The sequence below is a fragment of the Theobroma cacao genome, chromosome 2 (genome assembly GCF_053813885.1).
Source record: "Theobroma cacao isolate CCN51 chromosome 2, ASM5381388v1, whole genome shotgun sequence".
NCBI lineage: Eukaryota > Viridiplantae > Streptophyta > Magnoliopsida > Malvales > Malvaceae > Theobroma > Theobroma cacao.
Genome location: NC_142640.1, coordinates 49,201,958 through 49,222,467, shown reverse-complemented (window position 1 = coordinate 49,222,467; position 20,510 = coordinate 49,201,958). Strand labels below are relative to the sequence as shown.

The window sequence follows — 20,510 nt, the reverse complement described above, 5'->3', positions numbered from 1 at the left end:
CTTCACCAAAAACGAAAAAGAACAAAATTTAATACATTTTCTTCATGAAAAAAAGAAAGGAAATTGCCTTGGATTACATTAATCGTTTCCACCTAATTCTGGGTCCGACTTAAATTTTCTTCTTTCCTATTGGTCCAAATACAGTAGTCATTGGAATTGGATCCAAGCCCTTTTCTTCTACCATGTTGTTTCTGAGTGCTTGTGTTGTGGAGCAGGTTAAGGAAGGACGTTTCCATTCTTTGAATAAAGAATGGTATTATGTTTTTTTTTTTGGGAACTTTCTTATTTTTATTTGGAAAATCAAAATAACATAAATACGAATATGATTCGAATCCAATGTCGATACAATATTTGAGTTTGATTTAATTTTATTATTATTTTTTATTTTAAATTTAGTTCGATGAATAATACATCTATTTGAACTCAATTTGATAAAATTTAATTATTTATAATCGAGAAAAGATCCAAAAAATTTTAAGGAGTTTGAATTCTTCAACTCGATTTTATACTCAAACGGCTTTAAATCGAGCTCAACTTGATAATAAATAAGTTGAGCTTGACTATTATTTAAGTAAAAAATGAACACAATTAACTTAATTAACTTAATTCATTTGCATCTTTAATTTTATTTACATTTTATAGGGAAAAAGGGATCTGAATTATCCAATTTTTTGGACTAAGTAAAAAAAATATTTTCAAAATCTTTATTAGTATAATATTTAAAAATTTTTAAAAATTTAAATAAATTATTATTAATTAAAAATCACTTATTATTTTATAACAAAGAAAATTTTATTGTTTTTTCCTTTCCTTGCCCCGAAACTTTCCTCTAAAGTTCGGTGCTTCTACGAGAGGAAAGGAACCAACATTCAACATTACTGTCCAATCCCATGAATCTGATGCTCTTAACGCTTTCGTCTTCACCCATATCATGACCATGTTCCGAAGCTACCATCTCTCCACGTATGCACCATCAACGGTCGGCATTAATCTGATCATGTATTGGCAGCTTCACCTATATATATATATATACTATGAATAATCAAATTCAGTTCTCATTTTGTTTACTATACGGTTATTTTTCTAACCGCCATGGATCCACAGCAACAGAGAGAAGCAGCTACACCGTCACGGCCACCGCCTCCGCCTCGTCCAGCTCAAAGTGTTTATTCGTTTCCAATCATCGTGATCGTCTTTGCCTTCATTGTTATCGCCTCCTCGGTAACCGCTTTCTCTCTCCGCATTAATTCTATACGTATACTCTCGTCTATATCGATCCAAGTAAATGCCGGAAAAAGTTTATGGAGTTTTTGATTAGATTCTGATCGGTTCATTGATTCAATCAAGTTTGAATGTATTTTTGAGTTGATTTACTTATTTCTACTAAGCATTCAACCGTAGCTGACATGGTGAACATAAGTTTATCCACGTGATATAACATCACTTCACAATCTTAAGCTCTTTTATTTTTGGTACTAAGTCTGTTTTCAAGCCCTTGCTTGATTTAGCCTAGAGCTTTCTTTTTTTTTTGAGAAATTTTGACTTAACTAATTATTTGTGAATTCCTTGTTTGGCACACTTCTCATACAAACATAATTGCTTTAACATTCTCCTTCTTTTAAGATTGGTGAGGCCTGACTTGAATCAGTTTGATTTATTCTTGAGAATTGCACAATGATCTGAACATCAATGTTAGTAGTTTATATGAAAGGCAACAATTTCCTTTAGGCTCTTCAACTGGAGAATTCTTGCTTCTTAGATTGTAGAAACCTCAAATGAATTTGCAAGATTATTTGTTAAAAAAATCACTTTAGTACCGAAATTCATGTGGTGTAACAATGAGATTTCCAGGCAATGATTCCTCCTTCTTCAAATATTAAAAATACCTTATCCATTTTGCATCAAGTCCCAGAAGGTCATGTAGGTGTGTATTGGAGGGGAGGTGCTCTTCTAAAGACAATAACAGAGCCAGGTTAGGATTGGGTCTTTCTTTTTTATATTTTACAATAGCTAGTTGCTGGCATGTGCAGTCTTTCTTATATATATATATACACTATAAACAGGTTTCCATTTGAAGATGCCTCTGATAACCCAGCATGAGCCTGTTCTAGTTACCCTTCAAACAGATCAGGTAAAAATTTTTTGCCCATATTGTGAACATGGTGTATCATTTGGACTTAATTCATAATAATGTCTCATGTCTTTTTTTAAAAAAAATTAGGTGAGGGATATCCCCTGTGGTACTAAAGGGGGTGTCATGATCAACTTTGAAAAGATAGAGGTGAGGTTTTGTACTGTTCTTAATTCATAGTAGTTGAGCAGTTTTAAGTTCCGACCTTCTTCCCGTCATTGATATTTGCTTGAATTTACATCTGTTTAGGTTGTCAATCGGCTTCGAAAAGAATATGTGTATGAGACGCTGCTCAACTATGGTGTTCATTATGACAACACATGGATATATGACAAGATTCATCATGAGATCAATCAGTTTTGCAGCTCTCATACTCTTCAACAAGTTTATATAGATGTGTTTGATCAGGTAAGAAAGGATGCAAACTGAACTATACTCTCTAAGGCTTGAGGTGGTCAGTTCCTTTCACCCATGCACTACATGATACATGAAGTGTATTTAAACTGGAATGCCATTTTTCTTTGACATATATGATGCAACTTAAGGCATCACAGAATCCTAAGCCCATTGAAGAGTTCTTTTTTGGGAGTTTGATATTATCTGTTTTTTCAAAAAAAATAGGACTTATTTTTCAGCTGTTAAAGTACCTTAAGCTTATTTTTTATGTTGTTTAATAACCTTGAGTTGTCAATGGTGTTGTGCTGCATGAAACGTTTTTCTTTGTTTTACATTCCAGTGCTTGTAATAATTTTTTTCTTCATTTCAGTTAGAATTAGTTCAGTGAACTTTTAAAGTTTAATCAGCCAAATCATATCTTTGATTGTTTCAGATAGATGAAAAGATGAAAGATGCTCTTCAGGGCGATTGCACACGCTATGCACCAGGAATTGAAATTCTTAGTGTACGCGTTACAAAGCCCACCATACCTGAGAGCATTAGAAGAAATTATGAACAAATGGAAGAGGAACGCACGAAGGTATAGCTTTCTAATGCACATAATGATAAAATCAATAGAAACCTGATAAACCAGCTGAAAAAAGAGGAAGCTCGAGAGACAATTGAGAGGGCAAATGATTTTTCACTTCTCTGAATCAGTTAGTACAAGATGTATTTATACAAGCTTCTAACTAACTCTGAAAACAACTAACAACTAACTTTTTACCTAATTACAGTAGTATGGTAAAAGTAACTAGTAAAATAACAATCTAATCCTATAATAAAATCACATGTGTCCTGCTAATACTCTGTTTTCCATTACAGTCAACAACTCATACTTTTTTAAATAATAGCTGTAACTTCTAATACTCCCCCTCAAGATGAATTGAGTATGTTATGCACATTCATCTTGTTAAGGAGTCTCTGGAAAACCTTTGGCTGTAAAGCCTTTGTGAATATATTTGCAACCTATAATGCTGTTGAGACATGAATGGGGCTAATCAATCCAGATTTTACCTCATCACGAATGAAATGAACATCCATCTCAATATGTTTTGTTCGCTCATGTAAAACTGGATTTTTACATATATGAATAGCTGATTGATTGTCTGTGTAGAGCTTTATGGATGTAGAATGTTCAATGCCAAAATCAGAGAGTAAATATTTCAACCACATTACTTCACAGTAGGTTGCAGCCATAGAATGATACTCTGCTTCTACAGAACTCCTAGCAATAACTTATTGCTTCTTAGACTTCCAACTTACCAGTGATTCACCAATAAAAACACAGAATCTTGTTATTGATCTTCGTGTATTTGGACAAGCAACCTAATCACTATATGAATATGCAATCAGTTGCAAATAAGATTTTGATTTCAAAAGAATTCCTTGTCCTGGTGAACCCTTTAAGTACTTTAATACTCTATAAGCTGCCATGAGATGAATATGCCCTGGTTTATTCATAAACTGAGAAAGTGTTTGAACAGCATAGGATATGTCTGGCCTTGTGAAGGTTAAGCATAAAAGCTTCCCAATGAGTTGGCGATAAACAACAGCATTGGTTAATTGCTCTTCATCTGTTGCCTTTTCAAGTTTATGATTATAATCTATTAGTGTTGATACTGGCTTTGCACCCATAAAACCATGCTCATCCAGCATATCTAAAACATATTTCCTTTGACAAATAGAAAAGCCTTCTGTTGATCTAGCTACTTCCAATCCTAGGAAATATTTAACTTCTCCAAGGTCCTTCAATTTGAAGTGAGAACTCGAGTATTCTTTAAATATTTCCTAGGATTGGAAGTATTGTCAACAAGGGTTGAATCTGAAAAGTCAACTACAGGGTCAATAGTTCTGCTAGAAACAAACTGTTCATTGGAATTTATAGCAGAATCAATTGAATTGGATGTTCCTGTGTTATCTAAGGATGTAGAAGATTGCAATGAACGTGTCGAAGCAAATGGAGGTGTGGAAGATGGAAATGAAGTAGGTACAACATCCAAAAAATCAAAATCTATGTCATGCACATGAGGTGTTTGATAAAATGCATGATCATAAGAATTTGTGCCAAATGATTGAAATGGAAACACATGTTCATGAAAAACTACATTCCTAGATATTAGAATCTTGTTGGCAAGAAGATCATAAACCTTATAACCTTAGACACCATTAGGATAGCCTAAAAATATGCATTTACTAGCCCTCGAATCAAATTTCTTTCTATGTTGGCTAAGAGTAGAAACAAAACATAGGCTGCCAAAAACTCTAAGATGAGCATAAGATGGAGGTTTCCTATAAAAAAGCTCATATGGAGTAAAATTATAGAGAATTCTGCTTGGCATTCTATTGATAATAAGAATGGTAGTAAGGATAGCATGTCCCCAAAAATGAAGTGGAACATGAGACTAATGTAGTAAAGCTCTAGCTACTACTAAGATGTGTTAATGTTTTCTTTCAACCCTACCATTTTGTTGAGGAGTTTCAACACAGGTTAGATGATGAACAATACATGTCCTGACATAGAATTCAATAAGATCAAATTCTTTACCATTATTTGTCCTTAAAACTTTGATACAAGTATTAAATTGAGTTTTGACGAAATTATGGAAGTTAGAGATGATGGTTGAAACATCTAATTTACATTTCATCAAAAACACCCATGTAAAACGTGTAAAATCATCCACAAGAGTAAGAAAATACCTTTGATTAGAAACGGTAGGTATCTCATAAAGACCCCATATATCAGCATGTACAATTTCAAATGGATTTACAGTGGTTTGCACATGAATAGGGAATGGAGTTTCTTTGTTTAGCCATAGGACAAACTTCACAAATCAAATTTTTTGAACTTTGAACTTCTGAACAATGCTCATGAATTACATTTATTCTTTCTGAAGGTGCATGACCTAATCTAAAATGCCACAAATCAAAGTTAAAAGGTGTAACTATGCTACTGAAAATTGAAGTCACATTGACAGAATCAATGATTTATTGAAACTATATTTGGACAGATCTTGCTCATCCTCATTAACTTGCATGAAGTATAAACCTGCAATGACTTTAGCTACCCCAATCACCTTGCATGAATTCAGATCCTAAACAACACATATCTCATCAATAAACCAGACACAATTTGTTTTTGAACTAGTAAGCTTACTCACAGAAAGAAGATTAAACTTAAAGCTAGGAAGACATAAGACATTATTTAAGGTGAGAGATGAAGTAAGTTTGTAGTCCTAATGTGAGAAATTAAAGCTCTAGCCTTATTTGGAAGTTGCACAAAACAATTAGACACAAGCTAAGCAGAAACAAAATTGTTCAAAGTATAAGAAATATGATATGTTGCCCTTGTATCTACTATCCAAGAATTATGTTTAATCATGAAAGCATTCACATTTCGATATTTGGAAAGAAGATTATTAGAATTACTGAAGCAAGTGAGACAAAAAATGATACCTGCAAATGTAGAATTGACAAAAGAATGTTTGCCTTGTTGAGTAACAGTAGGATTTTCCTTACCATCATCAATATTAATGCCATTCTCATTTAGAAGATTTATCAGCTTGCTGACTTGATGCATAATGGGTGACATTTGGAACATGGAGCTATTTCCAGCAACCTCATTATCTTGTGCAGGTTGTTTTCCCTCCATAAGTGTAGCATTATTCACTGACTTGTCTTTCTTGTATGCATTTCTTCCTTTGTTGAACTTGAAATCCTTCAGAAAACCTATTAACCTATAACATTTTTCTTTCAAATGGCCATTCTTAATGCAATGAGAACAAATGACATCTTTGTTGAATCTCTTATTGTCATCTGTTGCAACAGCCATAACAGAAGAATCCAGCACTAGTTGACCTTGTATCAGCAGGTTTCTTTGTGCTTCTTCCCTCAACACCATACTATATACCTTATCCAAAGTAGGAATAAGATCTAGTAAAATTATTTGCGATTTTATAACAAAGTAAGAATCATTCAAACTATCAGGAACCTAAAGACCATATCCTTCTGGTATTGATTTGAATACCTTTTAAAGCAATTAAGATTGCATTTTTCACATTCACATTGTGGCAGTGGTCTGTAGTTCCTCATCTCCTCCAAATCCCCTTTAATTCGATGAAATAAACATTTACTGATCTTGTTCCTTGAGACACATTCCCCAAAGTAAATTGCAAGTTACATACCCTTGTGTCATCAGGTTATAAGAAGTTTTGTCTCAGAGTACTCCAAATTTCTACAGCAAAGTCCATGTAGAACACAGTAAAAGTTATAGGAGGGGTTATTGACTCTAATAACCAAGCTACGATTAAATTGTTGCACCTTGTCTATGAATCAAACAATGAATCTGTTATAGTTGGTTTAGCAATAGTTCCATTCAAGAACCCTAACTTGTTCCTAATCAAAATTGCTAAAGTAACGATCTACTCCATGGAACATAATTTGTTGTGCTAAGTTAAAGAGTAATTACAACTAATCTAGGATGATCAAAATGGTGTTTAAAATAAGGTGATAATGGATCTTGAACGGGAGAAACAACAGACTTTGCGATTGTACTTTCTTCCATCACAAACTTAGAAATTACAAGAATGATTAGCAAGATTCAACAAGCAAATTTCATCAAGAATGATGCTAGAACTATTGGAAATCAGAAACAAGTAACAAGATTTTTGAAATAATGAGAGTTTCGAGTCCCTAACCTGATTGCTCTGATACCATGATAAAATCAATAGAAACATGATAAACCAGTTGAAAACTGAGGAAGCTCGAGAGACAATTGAGAGGAAAAATGATTTTTCACTTCTCTAAATCAGTTAGTACAAGACATATTTATACAAGCTGATAACTAACTTTGAAAACAACTAACAACTAACTTTTTAACTAATTATAGTAATGTGGTAAAAGTAACTAGTAAAACAACAATCTAAGCCTATAATTAATAAAATTACACGTGTCCTGCTAATACTCTGTTTTCCATTACAGTCAACAACTCATGCTTCTTTAAATAACAGTTGTAACTTCTAATACATAATGTTACTATTTTGCTTGCTTAGTATGTTTCTGATAATTTTGTGATTTACATCAATGATCAATCTATATAATGCTGTTGCGCAGGTATTAATATCTATTGAGAGACAAAAAGTAGTTGAAAAAGAGTCAGAGACACAAAAAAAGATGGCTATTAGTGAAGCTGAGAAGACTGCCACTGTTAGCAAGATCTTGATGGAACAAAAGCTGATGGAGAAGGAGAGTGCTAGGAGGCAGCAGGAAATTGAGAACCAAATGTACATTGCTCGTGAAAAGAGTCTAGCAGATGCTGATTTTTACCGGTGAAATCATCTTAATTACTTCTATTGTTTTTAACTTTGATGAAGAAATATGTGACATAATAATGCACAGGCGTTGATGTTGCTCCCTTTTCTCCATTATTCAGTGTAATGAAAGAAGCTGAAGCAAACAAGTTGAAGCTGACCCCAGAATTTCTTGAACTCAAATTCATCGAGGCCATTGCTTATAATACAAAGATTTTCTTCGGGGACAAGGTTTGATCTTTTTCACTTTTGTCTCACTGTCTTCCTCTGCGAGTCTGGCTCATTTTTTGTTCTGCAGATTCCCAATATGGTTATGGATCAAAGGCTTCTTGGCAACTTCCTTCAGAATGCGTCCCGACAGGTGGCCATGGAGAGGCAACTAAAGTCAGATGCTTAAGTTTCAATAAATGCCATGAAGTGAAATGGTCAATACACCTTATACATAACATAGAATATAACAAAAAAAAATTTTTTGGTTAATCATCCTTTTTACTCGACTAGTATATGGGAGGGATTCTTGATAATGCTTTTGGTTAGCAGAAAGTAAAGGTAGATAGTCTTTTACATTTGTTCAGTGGTTTAATCTATAAAGTGTAGTGGTTTTCTTTTCCTTTTTGTTTCTGTTATCAATATCTTCATTGGTTTTTCTTCGAATTACTTGTATTGTTCATCACGATTTATGAAATAATCGAAGAATTAAAGATTATCGTCCCCTATCATCTGTCAATATTTTTTAATTAATATTTTGTGAATATTTTTTTTACTTAATACATTATTAAAATATTTTCAATCCATAACTACCTAATTTATTTATATTTAGGAATATTCTTTAAAAAATAAATTGGCAATAATATTTTTACTTTTTATTTTTGGGGTACAAAACAGCCATGAAAGCCCCAACCATATACACTGTAGATACTAGATTTTGGTTAATACTGTTACTCTAAAGAATTATGTTACAACATAATGTTGTACAGAAAACAACCAAAACAAGTGAAGTGTTACTTCACGCAGAATAAGTGAAGTGCTACTTCAAGTACTACTTAAAGCAGAACAATTAGAAAAAGTAAAGTATTACTCCATATGGAACAACTAATATAAGTAGAACAATCACTTTGAATAGAATAACTGCTTCACTTGGATGACAGTGAAAGTAGCTCAGAATAAGTGGCAGGGTTCATGGGTTACTTTCATCTTGGGATGTTCCAGAGAGTTTGGCTTGGTGGCTTAGATATGGAGGTAATTAAGTGGTCTTCCTCTTAACCCTTTCCTGAAGTACAAGTGTTTCACCCTCTTACCTTATTCTCGTATACTTATTCATGTACAGCTTATTCTCTTGTACCTATTCTCGTACAGCTTCTTCTCTTATACCTATTCTTGTAAACCTTTTTTCTATTACTTTTACTTGAGAACAAGTCTTACTACATCCAATTACAGTAACGGTTACTTACATTAATATTCTTCATAATAATGTCATTCATTAGGCGCATTAAAGCCTATTGTTATGTAACCGTCACTTTTAACACTATATATAGAGCCTCACAATTCATTTGGGGGGACTCTTTTCTCCCCCTCCAGTCTAACACATTCTCAACTTCAAAGCTCCTCTCTCTAAATTCTCTCTCTAATTATCTTGTACTCTTTAAGTCTCTTTAAGTCTATTTTTATTGTCTTCCACCTGCCACAACACTTATTACTTCAGGAACTGCTTCAATCTTCCTCTCTACCACCTCTGGCACATCATTTTACTTGTTTGCAATGCTTCTTCTCCCTATCACAAGAACCCCCTTTACATTTTGGTGACTTCACTGGGGAGGAGTGATTGCATTAAGTAAGACTTTTACTGCTGAAATTTCTTGTTTTCGAAAAAGATGGAGAGTTCCACTGGCAACCAGGATGCACCTGTTCCTTCCTACATTCAGGATCTGATGAGAATGATTCAAACTTCCCAAGAGAGGATGCAAATTTTGGAAGACAATAATAAGCGAATGATGGACACTATATCTCAATTTGCATCCTCTACTATCACCACTTTTCAAGCTCAATTTGTGCATCTTAATGAGAGTGCACCTGTTGGAGTCACTCATCTAGTTCAAACATTGAGGACAATGGAGGCAATGGAGAAGGTGCAGCTGATGTAGTAGTTACTACAAACCCTAACCCTACCAACACCACTACTGCAGTTACTCTAACTACTACTTCTACTGCAGTAATCCCATCTATTCCTACTCAAGGATTTGTGACACTAGAAGAGCTCCAAAAGTTGTTAGATCAGAAGAACAAGAGCTTGAATTTTTCTGAGTTTGATATCAAGTTGCCTTACCCGGCCAATGTAGCTGTAAAACCATACCCTAAAGACTATACTAGCCCTAAGTTTAAACAATTTAATGGGAAGACTAGTGATGCACGTGAACATGTCATGAAATTTGTGGAGACTCTTGGAGTAACTGGATTGGATGATGACCTGAAGTTGAAAGAATTCTCCAAGTCTCTCACTGAGAAGGCTTATACATGGTATGTTAATCTCATTTTTGGTTCTGTTCAATCTTGGAATCAGATGTGTAGGATGTTTGGAGAAAAATTCTTTTCTACTCAAGAGAAAGTTACTCTCGTTGATCTTGGAAGAGAGTTTCAAAAGTCTAGGGAGGATTTAATGGAGTATATCCAATGTTTTAGAGAGAGAGTGCTAGACATACAAGAATCTCATGATGAGAAAGAGTTGGTAAAAGTATGTATTCAGGAGATGTTTGATGAATACAGGTTACACTTGGAGAATCTACCTCTTCCAACCTTTGCTACATTAGTGGAAGTTGCATGAAGGACCAATAATACAGTTCTTAGACAAAAGGGACTCACTCGCTTTGGTAGAAGGAATAACCCAACGGTGAATGCCATCCAAGGAAGAGGTAGAGAAAGAAGGGGTCCAGTTCGAGTAAATTTACATCCTAGAAGAGATGTCCCTAGGAAAGGGCTAGATGAGGAGAATGACTCTTCTCCACCGTTTTCAGTACCTTTAGATAGAGTGAGAGCTCTTCTCCAAGAATGGGTTAGGGATGGACAGATAAACTTACCTTACACTCCACGACCACCAACAGCGGAGGAAAAGGCTAATCCAAGGTACTGTGATTATCATCGGACAGTCGATTATCCATTTGCTGAATGTTGAAACCTTCGAAAAATGTTCCATCGACGAGTGCAAGCAGGAGAAGTATTGATTGGAAATAACAGAGTCCAAAATAACCCTCTTCCCATTCATCCAAATCCTCGCGGACAAGTACGTGCAATAATTCATGCTCACCATGATGACCCTTCCTCTTCAAACACCCAATTCAATGATGCAAATGAAGCTACTAGGGTTACTTCTTCAATTGCTAATTCACTCATGAAGACTCTTAGCTTCCGACATTTCTTTGACCAACTTGGGTTTTCAAAAAAAGCAAGGAAAGAAGCAGCTATATCCCTAGTTCAGATAGCTGGAGAATAGTATGGAGAATGTAACTTAGTAGGACGACCTATGGGGAAGATGGTTGGTGCATATAAGAACGCTATTGTGTTTACAGAGGCAGACATGTGTACACCTCATCCTTATCAGAATAAACCCCTTTATGTGGAAAGTACTATCAATGGATATCCTATTAGGAGAACATTCATTGATGATGGTTCCTTTGTGAATCTCATACCTCTATCCACTTTGAAAGCTGTAAACATGGATTTGAAGAGTTTATGTCGTCCTATGGCCATCACTTCTTTTGATAACAAGGAGATTATGACTTTGGGGCAAGTGACAGTGAATTTTAATATGGGGCCGATTCAAGATCAGACATGTTTCCATGTTATAGATGCAAATGTGGCTTATCATGCTCTAATTGGAAGAAAGTTCTTGCATATGCACAATATCATCTCTTCCTCACGTCATCAATGTATTAAGGGATATTGAAAGGAGAAGGAGGTTTTCATTCCAGCCACTAAAGCTCCGTTTGAACGGCATGAGGTGAGTTATATAGAAGCTTCTTTCTTTGAAGATCTAGCAACAGATAAAGAAACAACTATTGTTAGACCTATCGGTGTTCCATTTCCACAATGGGAGAAGTATGTTGGGAATAAGACAGAGAGTAGTGGCAAGAAAAAGGAACGAGGTGGGAAGAGAAGAAGGGAAAACACTTCCACATACAAAGAAGTAAATGAAGAAAAGAAGTCTAATGGGGTAACTTCCTATGCACGTGAAGATGGAAAGATTGTGTATTGCTTATGATGGGACGCGGGGTTTGGGGAAACATCTTCTCCCGATCCCAAACTTTGGAAGCCACTAGATACATCACCATCATGTTTTCAAGTAGAAGTATAAAAGAAAAAAGTACAGGAAGTATTACCCACGAAAGAACAACTTTCAGATCAACCCAAGCCTCAAGGGGATGAGTTGGAAGAAATAAATATGGCAGAAGTAGGAGAGACAAGTAAGCCACTCTTTATAAGCAAGAGTATTTCTGGTGAACAAAAGGTTGTGCTAATTGAGTTGTTAAAAAAATTTGAAGATGTGTTTGCTTGGACTTATGAGCAGATGCTTGGACTGGATGAGAATCTCATTACTCACGAGTTACATATTTCTCCACAAAGCAAGCCAGTGAAACAACATGCTCGTGTATTTCATCATGAGATAGAGGGCCAGATAAATGAGGAGATTAACAAGCTTCTCAAGGTTGGATTCATCAAACCCATACATTATCCTACATGGCTAGCAAATGTAGTTCCAGTGAAAAAGAAGAATGGAACAATTCGGGTGTGTGTAGATTTCAGAGATTTGAACAAGGCATGCCCAAAAGATGATTTTCCTCTTCCTAATATTGATACTTTAGTGGATGCTACAGTTGGTTATGAGATATTTTCCTTCATGGATGGGTTTAGTGGATACAATCAAATAAAGTGGCACGAGAAGATGCAGAGAAAATAACTTTTAGAACTCTATTTGGAAATTTTTACTACACTATAATGCCATTTGGATTAAAGAATGCAGGTGCAACTTATCAACGTGCCATGACATCTATCTTCCATGACCTGATGCATGATTGTATGGAAGATTATGTGGATGATATAGTATTGAAATCCAATAAGGCTTGTAATCACTTTGAAGATCTGAAAAAAGTATTTGAACGGTGTAGAAAGTATAATCTTTGCATGAATCCTTTAAAGTGTGCATTTGGAGTAACAGCTGGAAGATTCTTGGGTTTTATGGTTCACAGAAAAGGTATAGATGTTGATCTTGCAAAAATAAAAGCTATTCAATCTATGCCATCTTCGGTGAATCAAAAACAACTCAAAAGCTTGTTGAAAAAAGTCTCTTATATTAGGAGATTCATTCCAGCTTTAGGAGAAATCATTGTGCCTTTTCAAGCCTTGCTTAAGAAAGGTGTTCCATTTATATGGGGTGAACCACAACAACAAGCATTTGAGAAGATTAAAAAGATTCTTACTTCTCCTGCAACGATGATCATGCCTATCAAAGGAAAGCCAATGATGTTGTATTTGACTTCTACTCCATACTCAATTGGTGCTTTACTTGTTCAAGAAATGGATGGAGAAGAAAAACCTGTGTACTACATTAGTAGATGCTTACACGGAAGTGAGTTGAATTATCCACCTATGGAAAAGCACTGTCTTGCTTTAGTCTATACAACTCAAAAGCTTCGGCACTATTTCTTGGCACACAAGCTCATAATCGTGACAAAGTCTGATCCCATCAAGTTTTTACTTTCTAAGCCAGTTCTATCTGGAAGAGTAGCAAAGTGGCTTCTTTTATTGGGAGAATTTGATGTATCAGTTGTTCAGCCAAAAGTTATAAAGTCTCAAGCACTTTCAGATTTGTTAGCATATTTTCCATCTCAGTTTGAAGAGATTATTCCTGATGCCATTCCAGCTGAATTTCATGAAGAAGTGTGCGTAGTAAATATAGAAGAAGGGGAGTGGAGTTTATACTTTGATGGTTCTTCAAACAATTTTGGAGGAGGTGCCGGAATAGTTCTTATTCCTCCGAGTAGAGAAGATAACTCTGCGGTACAAAGTTGTGAATTAGTTGTCTCTCATTTAAGTAGAGGTCACATCTCTTTAGAGGGAAAAGGTCTTCGTGTCTTGGAAGCACCTAGTGAATATGGGAATTTCTTGATTTCATGTTTAGAGTTAAACTCTTTTGAGTCAAGTAGAGAACCTATCTCGTTATCTTTCAAGCTAGATTTCCCATGCATAAACAATCAAGCTGAGTATGAAGCCCTAGTTTTAGGGTTGTATGCGGCAACAACAATTGGAATAAGCAATCTTTACATCCATGGGGATTCTAATCTTATTGTAAAGCAGACTAATGGTGAGTTTTCTTTGAAAGAACCAATACTTGCTTCTTACAGGACTATTGTTCAGTCTTTGTTAAAGAAATTTCAAACGGTGAGATGTGAACATACTCCGAGAACAACGAACCGTTATGTAGATGCTCTTGCTACTTTGGCTTCTAAAGTTTGTATTCTGGAGAAAGAACGAAGTATTCCTATAGTTGTACTCAAGAGGACTATCTCATGTCCATCCAGTGAGCTATTACGACCTCCAATTTATGATGAAGAGGATTGGCGAAAATCCATCATAGAAGAGCTGCTTAACCCTAGTTTTACTGCTATTTCGCACTTAAAGCACTATATTTTGATTCATGGTACACTTTACCACAAAGAAAGTAATGGAGTTCTCGCAAGATGCGTTTCTGAGGAAGAGGCAAAAGAAAGATTGAGAATAGCCCATGAACAATGGTGTGGCGAGGAAGGACCACCTTTACATCGCTTAATCCAAAGAACATGATATTTTTGGCCATCTATGTCTAAAGATGCTTTACAACTTCAAAAGGCTTGCATTATATGTTCTGAACCACCAGATGTATAAGAGTGTAATTTTATGGGAAGTGCCGGTGATTGGCGTAGGCCTTATATTGATCTTCTCTAAAATGGAATTTTACCAGCTAACTTTCAAGATGCAAGACAACTCAAGAGAAGAGCTCAACGTTTTTTTTCTTAAAGGAAATGACTTATTTAGGCTCTCATTTGCAGGAACATCATTGAAATGTGTTTCCCCAGCTGATGTCAATCCATTGTTAGCAGAAGTGCATGTAAGTAGTAGTGGAGAGCATGAAGATGGAAGAAAACTTTATCAGAAGCTTTTGGATCTTGGGTATTATTGGCCTACTATGGAAACAGTTGCAGTGAATTATGCAAGGAAGTGTTATCCGTGTCAGATTTATGGGAATGATATACATGCTCCAGCTGTACAACTTCATAGCATCATTACTCCATGGCCATTCCATACTTGGGCGTTTGATTTGATTGGACCAATCAATCCTTCTTCTAAAGGATATACTTGGATATTAGCAGCAACAGAGTGCTTTACTAAATGGGTGGAAGCTATTTCTTTGAAGAATGCGACTGGGCCAGCTGTGGCAAATTTCATCAAGGAAAGCATCATTTGTAAGTTCGGCATACCTAGACGTATTCTTTCAGATAATAGTACTCCGTTCATTAATGTCAATGTAAGGGAATTACTTGCTCTTTACGATGTGGATTATGTGAAGTCTACTCCTTACTACCCGAAAGGAAATGGTCAAGCTGAAGCTACTAACAAGACTTTACTTAAAGTGCTTAGTAGAATGGTGCATGAAGAACCAAAGATGTGGCATGATGCACTTCCAGTAGCATTATGGGCATATAGGACTTTCAAGTGTGAACCTACGAAGGTAACTCCTTTTTCACTAGTATATGGAACAGAGGCAATGCTACCTGCTGAAATTCTAGTTCCGTCTGCAAGATTAGCTCTAGACGCTGAACTTGATAATGATAATTTACGAATGTTAGAATTGGAAGCATTAGAAGAAAGAAGAGATAGAGCAAAGAAGAATTTATTAGTCTATCAAAGAAGGTTGAGTAGAGCTTATGGCAAGCTAGTGAAAAGGAGGAATTTTGAAGAGGGAGATCTAGTGTTACGCGCAGCTGAGCATATTAGAAGATGAACACCATCTTCTAAATTCAAGCCAAAATGGGAAAAACCATATATTGTTCATGAGGTGAATGAAAGTGGATATTGCAAATTGATAAATCCGAAGAACAACGCCATCACTGCACGGATCAATTTTCAATATATAAAGAAATATCATGTATGAGGTTCTAACTCCACTCTTTGTTGTATGCAAAATACATGATTTACTCTTTCGCAATGAAAGGCATTTTAGCCGCAGCTTCACCGCTTTTATATTGGCTGTGTTTTACTATTTATAATTTATCCGCTAGCTTCATTGCTTATATCTTGGTTGCAATAATATTATTGGTCGCAAGCTGTATCGCTCAATATTTGACCATAATTAATCATTAACATTTCAGCCGCTAGCTTTATTGCTCATAATTTGGCTGTAATGATAATATGTTATTGGCCGTAAGCTTCATCGTTCATCTTTGGCCTTACCTTATTACTCACAAATTGGCCACAGCTCTTATGTTTGCTTATTTGAAAGGATGAAATAATCTCTTTCACGTCAAGTTAGAGTTAATCTCCTTGATGAAAAGTTGAGAATTACCTTTCGGCCGCATTCAATGATACAAAAAGTAAATAAGTACGCAACAAGCGAAGCATTATTATTATTGTAAAAGAAAAAGAAATGTGATATATCAATAGCAAAGTACTGACTCAAATGAGTTTCAAAAAGAGTCAAAGAAAAGTAAAAGACTAACCAATTACATATTCCATAGAGAAGAGTTATTATTGGCAAATACATCTAATTGTTCTCGTACTTCAGCTTCACATTTTTTTAATGAAGTTATCTTCGCTGCAATGTCTTTTAACTCATCTTCCAAGGAAGACTTGTTGAGAAAAATCTTGGCTTTTGATCTACAATCATTGAGGCACTCAAGCTTGAATCCAAAGTTACAAGTATCATCGAAATCTTGTAACATCTGTTGCAATTCCTCTGGTGAAGTACTTATCAATGGAGCATGAGAAATGACTAAAGCTCTACCCAATACGTCCATCATTAAGCAAATGACGTCTACGTTCTTTACAAATGAGGTACTACAAAACTCTCCCTCTATGTTGAAAATCTGTTCTAAGTATGTCGCATATTCCAGTGAAACTTGAAAACCATGGAAGTCAACTTTTTTACCACTTTGTTCAGTATGTGCTATTTGAGTGCTAAAAGCATTACTTGTATCTCTATGTTCTGGCACTGGGGAGGAATAAGCACGAGGAGTCATTGGAATAGCTCTAACATCATCAGTATCAATTCTAACATCCTGAATAACCTCAATATTTGGAGTAACCTCAGGAACAACTTCACCAGCAGGAATAGTCTCAGTGTCAGAAACAACCTCATCTCGAATAGCCTGGGGAGTAAGAACAATCTTAATTTAAAAAAAAAAAAGGGGGGGGGGGGGAATGGAACAACATCAATTAGAGTAATATAGCAATATGTTTATACCTGGTTCATGGTAGAACTATGAACATGATTTGGAAATAAAACATCTAAATCAATGAAATCATCAAAAGGGGTTGGCCCACCCTCAATTTTAACTTTATCAACATCAATGGATTCATCATCAGATTCATCACTACGTTCAAAGTCACATAATTCTTCTTCAGTCTCTACTTCAGAAGTTTCTTCCTCTTCAACTGAATTGAGTTCTACTCTTGTAGTTAATTCTCCCTAAAAAAAATGATGAAAATGAGGAAATAAAAAAAATATATATATATAAAAGAAAAAAAAAATGAACTTACTTTTCGATAGGCATGCTTATCTTTTGTTTGACGAATTGGAGCAGGAACTACAGTATCTTTTTCTTCAGTCATGCATTTCTTCTTTCTAAGAGGAATCAAGTGCAATGATGCATCATTGTTACTTACATGAGGAGTGTAGAGACGAGCTGTGGGATTAGTTAAGGGCACAGTAAAAGATCTCCATTCTCCAATACATTCTCCCCAATAAGCAAACCATCCAGAAGTATGGATACCAACTCTATCAAAAGCTGGGATAGTACAACTCTTAAGTTTATCTGAATTGAGTGAAAGTCCTGTCATGAGAAATGGAGAAACGTAAGAAGAAAAGCTGATAGGCGAAGAGGAGTCAGGTGGAGCTGGTTGATCAAATCCAAATTGACGTGCCACTCTATAAGGAGAATACACTTCAACAGAACGCAAGTTTCTATCTCCACCAGAACTAGAACTTTCAATCATATAAGGCAAATGGGAACTATGAACCCATATACAAAAGTTAATACCTCGTGAGCTCATTCTTCCAGACTGTAGAGGATGAAGGTCATAATAAATTGTAGGATCACCAAATCCATTTATAGGCTGCACATAAGGTTTGGGATTGAATTCTTTTGTAACATCCATCACTTCGAGAACATTACCCCTTTGTAGTCGATCATGCCATGCCCAAGCTTTATAGTTGTTTATGGATAAAGGGTTATTCACAGAAAAAGATGCAAAAAGATATGCATTAGGCATGGGAGCGCAAGTACCAAACCTTTCCCATAAGCACATCTGAATGAAGGAAACATCCACATAAGTCAAAACCTTGTAACGCCCAGCTGACTCAATAATTTTGAGTTGGTATAAGTCTAATCTCTTATAAAGGGATCCTAAATACAGTAGAGCAAGAGGAAAGCGTATTCCCTTAACAATTTTTATTGCTAAAGGAATAACTGCTGAGGAGATACCATTATCTGGACACCCTGGGAGTACGTGTCGTGCCAACCAAAAAATTATTAAAGCTACTAGCTCATGCTTATGGTCTGGGTACTCAGGAGAATCAATCTCAATTCCTTTAGCATTAAACTTTTTATAAAAAACCCCTACCCAATTGAAAAATTGTGCAACCTTCGAAGTTTTACTCAGACTCTTAAGTAGATCAAAGAAAAATTCTCGAGTACATACCTCTTCTTCAGAAAGCTTAATAGAGTGAAAATCATCATTTCCTATACAAGGAAGTTCCAAGAGAACACGTACATCTTCCAAAGTGAAGGTAAATTCCTCCCATGCAATAATCATAGTATGAGAAAACGTACTCCACCTCGTAAGAATAGCATGCCACACATCTATCTTTTTTTCTCTACGAATATTGAGCTTGGAAGTGATACGTATAGCATCAAGTATCATAGCAGAAGAGAAAAGTTTAACATAAGAAGGATTCTTCAACACCTTAGTTACCCATTCATCCTAACCATGAACAAATTGAGAATTGGAGCCTAACTTAGTAGCAGAAAGGGGAAACTCACCACGTTCAAACCTGAATTTCAGAATAGATGGTCCTAGAATACCACTTCTTCTATGAGGAGGTGCTTCTGAGCATAAACGATTCCAATCATATCCAACAGACTCAGAGGGATGTTCGTCAACTTGTCTGGCACGAACTTCTTCCTAAAAACGATCTTTTTCTCTTTCTCTAATAATTTCATCTTCCCAATTTTCAAGAACAGGAGGAACTTCACCACTCTTTCCTACTCTAATTTTCTTGGGAGCAACTAATTTGGAATCACTATTCTTCTTTTTATGTGCAGTGATTTTCTTCCTTGTTGCAACTCTTCCAGGCTCACCATAATTGATCTTCGGAGGGACACGCGTCCTAGGCATAGAGGATGATGGAAAAAGCTGCCTACAAACATGATCATTAAAAAAGAGATAAGTATACATACGTAATAATTTTTTTATTTTTACTTATTTACTATGCATGAAAAAAATCACAACCACAAAGTAAAACAATAAAACTTATCAAAATTATAGATTTTGATATTATTATTATTTTTATATGCAATATAAATAAATATATGTAATAAATAAGTAAAACTTAAAAAAAAAATTTACAGCTTTAAATAATAATAATAATAATAATAATAATAACAAATAAATAAAATTAAATATATATATATAATATTTAAAATATATATAATAATTACAAAATTGAAAGCTCGCGGCACACTTCAAAAAGTTCACGGCCTTAAAAGAGCTCACGACTTGCGTTAGCTCTCAAGTACAAAGGAGCTCTCAAACACTACAAAGCACTAAAATAAAAGACACTACAAAAGTCAAAATTAAAGTCAAATTATATAAAAAAAAGAAAAAAAACAAGAAAGAGCATGCAACTTTAAGACAAACTAGCTTTTATGTGCTTATTTATTAGTTGTTTCATTATTCTAGTGTTTTTCTCTATCAAAAGCTGACATGCGGCTTCCTACACTTTAGCTTGTTCTTGTTTTTTTTATTTTAATATTTTTTATTAAACATTATATATAAAAAATAAAATAATAAATTATAGTTAAAAAAAATATTAAATCAAGAGCCTATGATTAAAAGCTGTACGATCCAAAAACAAACAAAAACATTTAAGATAAAATATAAAATAATATTAAATTAAAAAAAAAACCTCACTTAAAAGAGGTTGCGGTTTATGCCGCGAGCTCTACTTAAAAGAGTTCGAGGCACATACCGCGAGCTCTACTTAAAAAAGCTCGCGGCACATACCGCGAGTTACAAAGCAAAAACCTTCTAAAATAAAAAGTTGAAGTATAGCATGTTTAAAAAACAATATATATGTTAAAAAAAAAAAGATACTGCAGCTTTGTGTCTTT

General features: G+C 35.0%; 1 protein-coding gene across 2 annotated transcripts; it reads left to right on the top strand.

Annotated features, from left to right (window-relative positions):
- The first annotated feature begins 872 nt into the window (after positions 1-872).
- LOC18610263 (SPFH/Band 7/PHB domain-containing membrane-associated protein family) lies at positions 873-8,548 on the top strand. 2 transcript variants are annotated; one of them, XM_088803215.1, is made up of 10 exons: positions 873-999; positions 1,105-1,221; positions 1,852-1,972; positions 2,064-2,131; positions 2,222-2,281; positions 2,381-2,539; positions 2,961-3,107; positions 7,679-7,893; positions 7,998-8,106; positions 8,174-8,548. In XM_088803215.1, exons 3-10 carry the CDS (start codon positions 1,855-1,857, stop codon positions 8,270-8,272), a joined length of 975 nt encoding a protein of 324 aa, XP_088659341.1. In that variant the 5' UTR covers positions 873-999; positions 1,105-1,221; positions 1,852-1,854; the 3' UTR covers positions 8,273-8,548. The 2 variants fall into 2 exon arrangements, with proteins under 2 accessions (XP_088659341.1, XP_017971146.2); XM_018115657.2 differs by lacking the exon at positions 873-999 and having other exon boundaries at positions 1,080-1,221.
- The last annotated feature ends 11,962 nt before the right edge of the window (positions 8,549-20,510 follow it).

Excerpts from the sequence above, each read along its gene's own strand:
- LOC18610263 (XM_018115657.2), top strand. The coding sequence starts at position 1,093 with ATGGATCCACAGCAACAGAGAGAAGCAGCTACACCGTCACGGCCACCG. Across the intron at positions 1,973-2,063 it reads AAAGACAATAACAGAGCCAG|GTTTCCATTTGAAGATGCCT; the intron begins GTTAGGATTGGG and ends CACTATAAACAG. Across the intron at positions 2,282-2,380 it reads TCAACTTTGAAAAGATAGAG|GTTGTCAATCGGCTTCGAAA; the intron begins GTGAGGTTTTGT and ends ACATCTGTTTAG.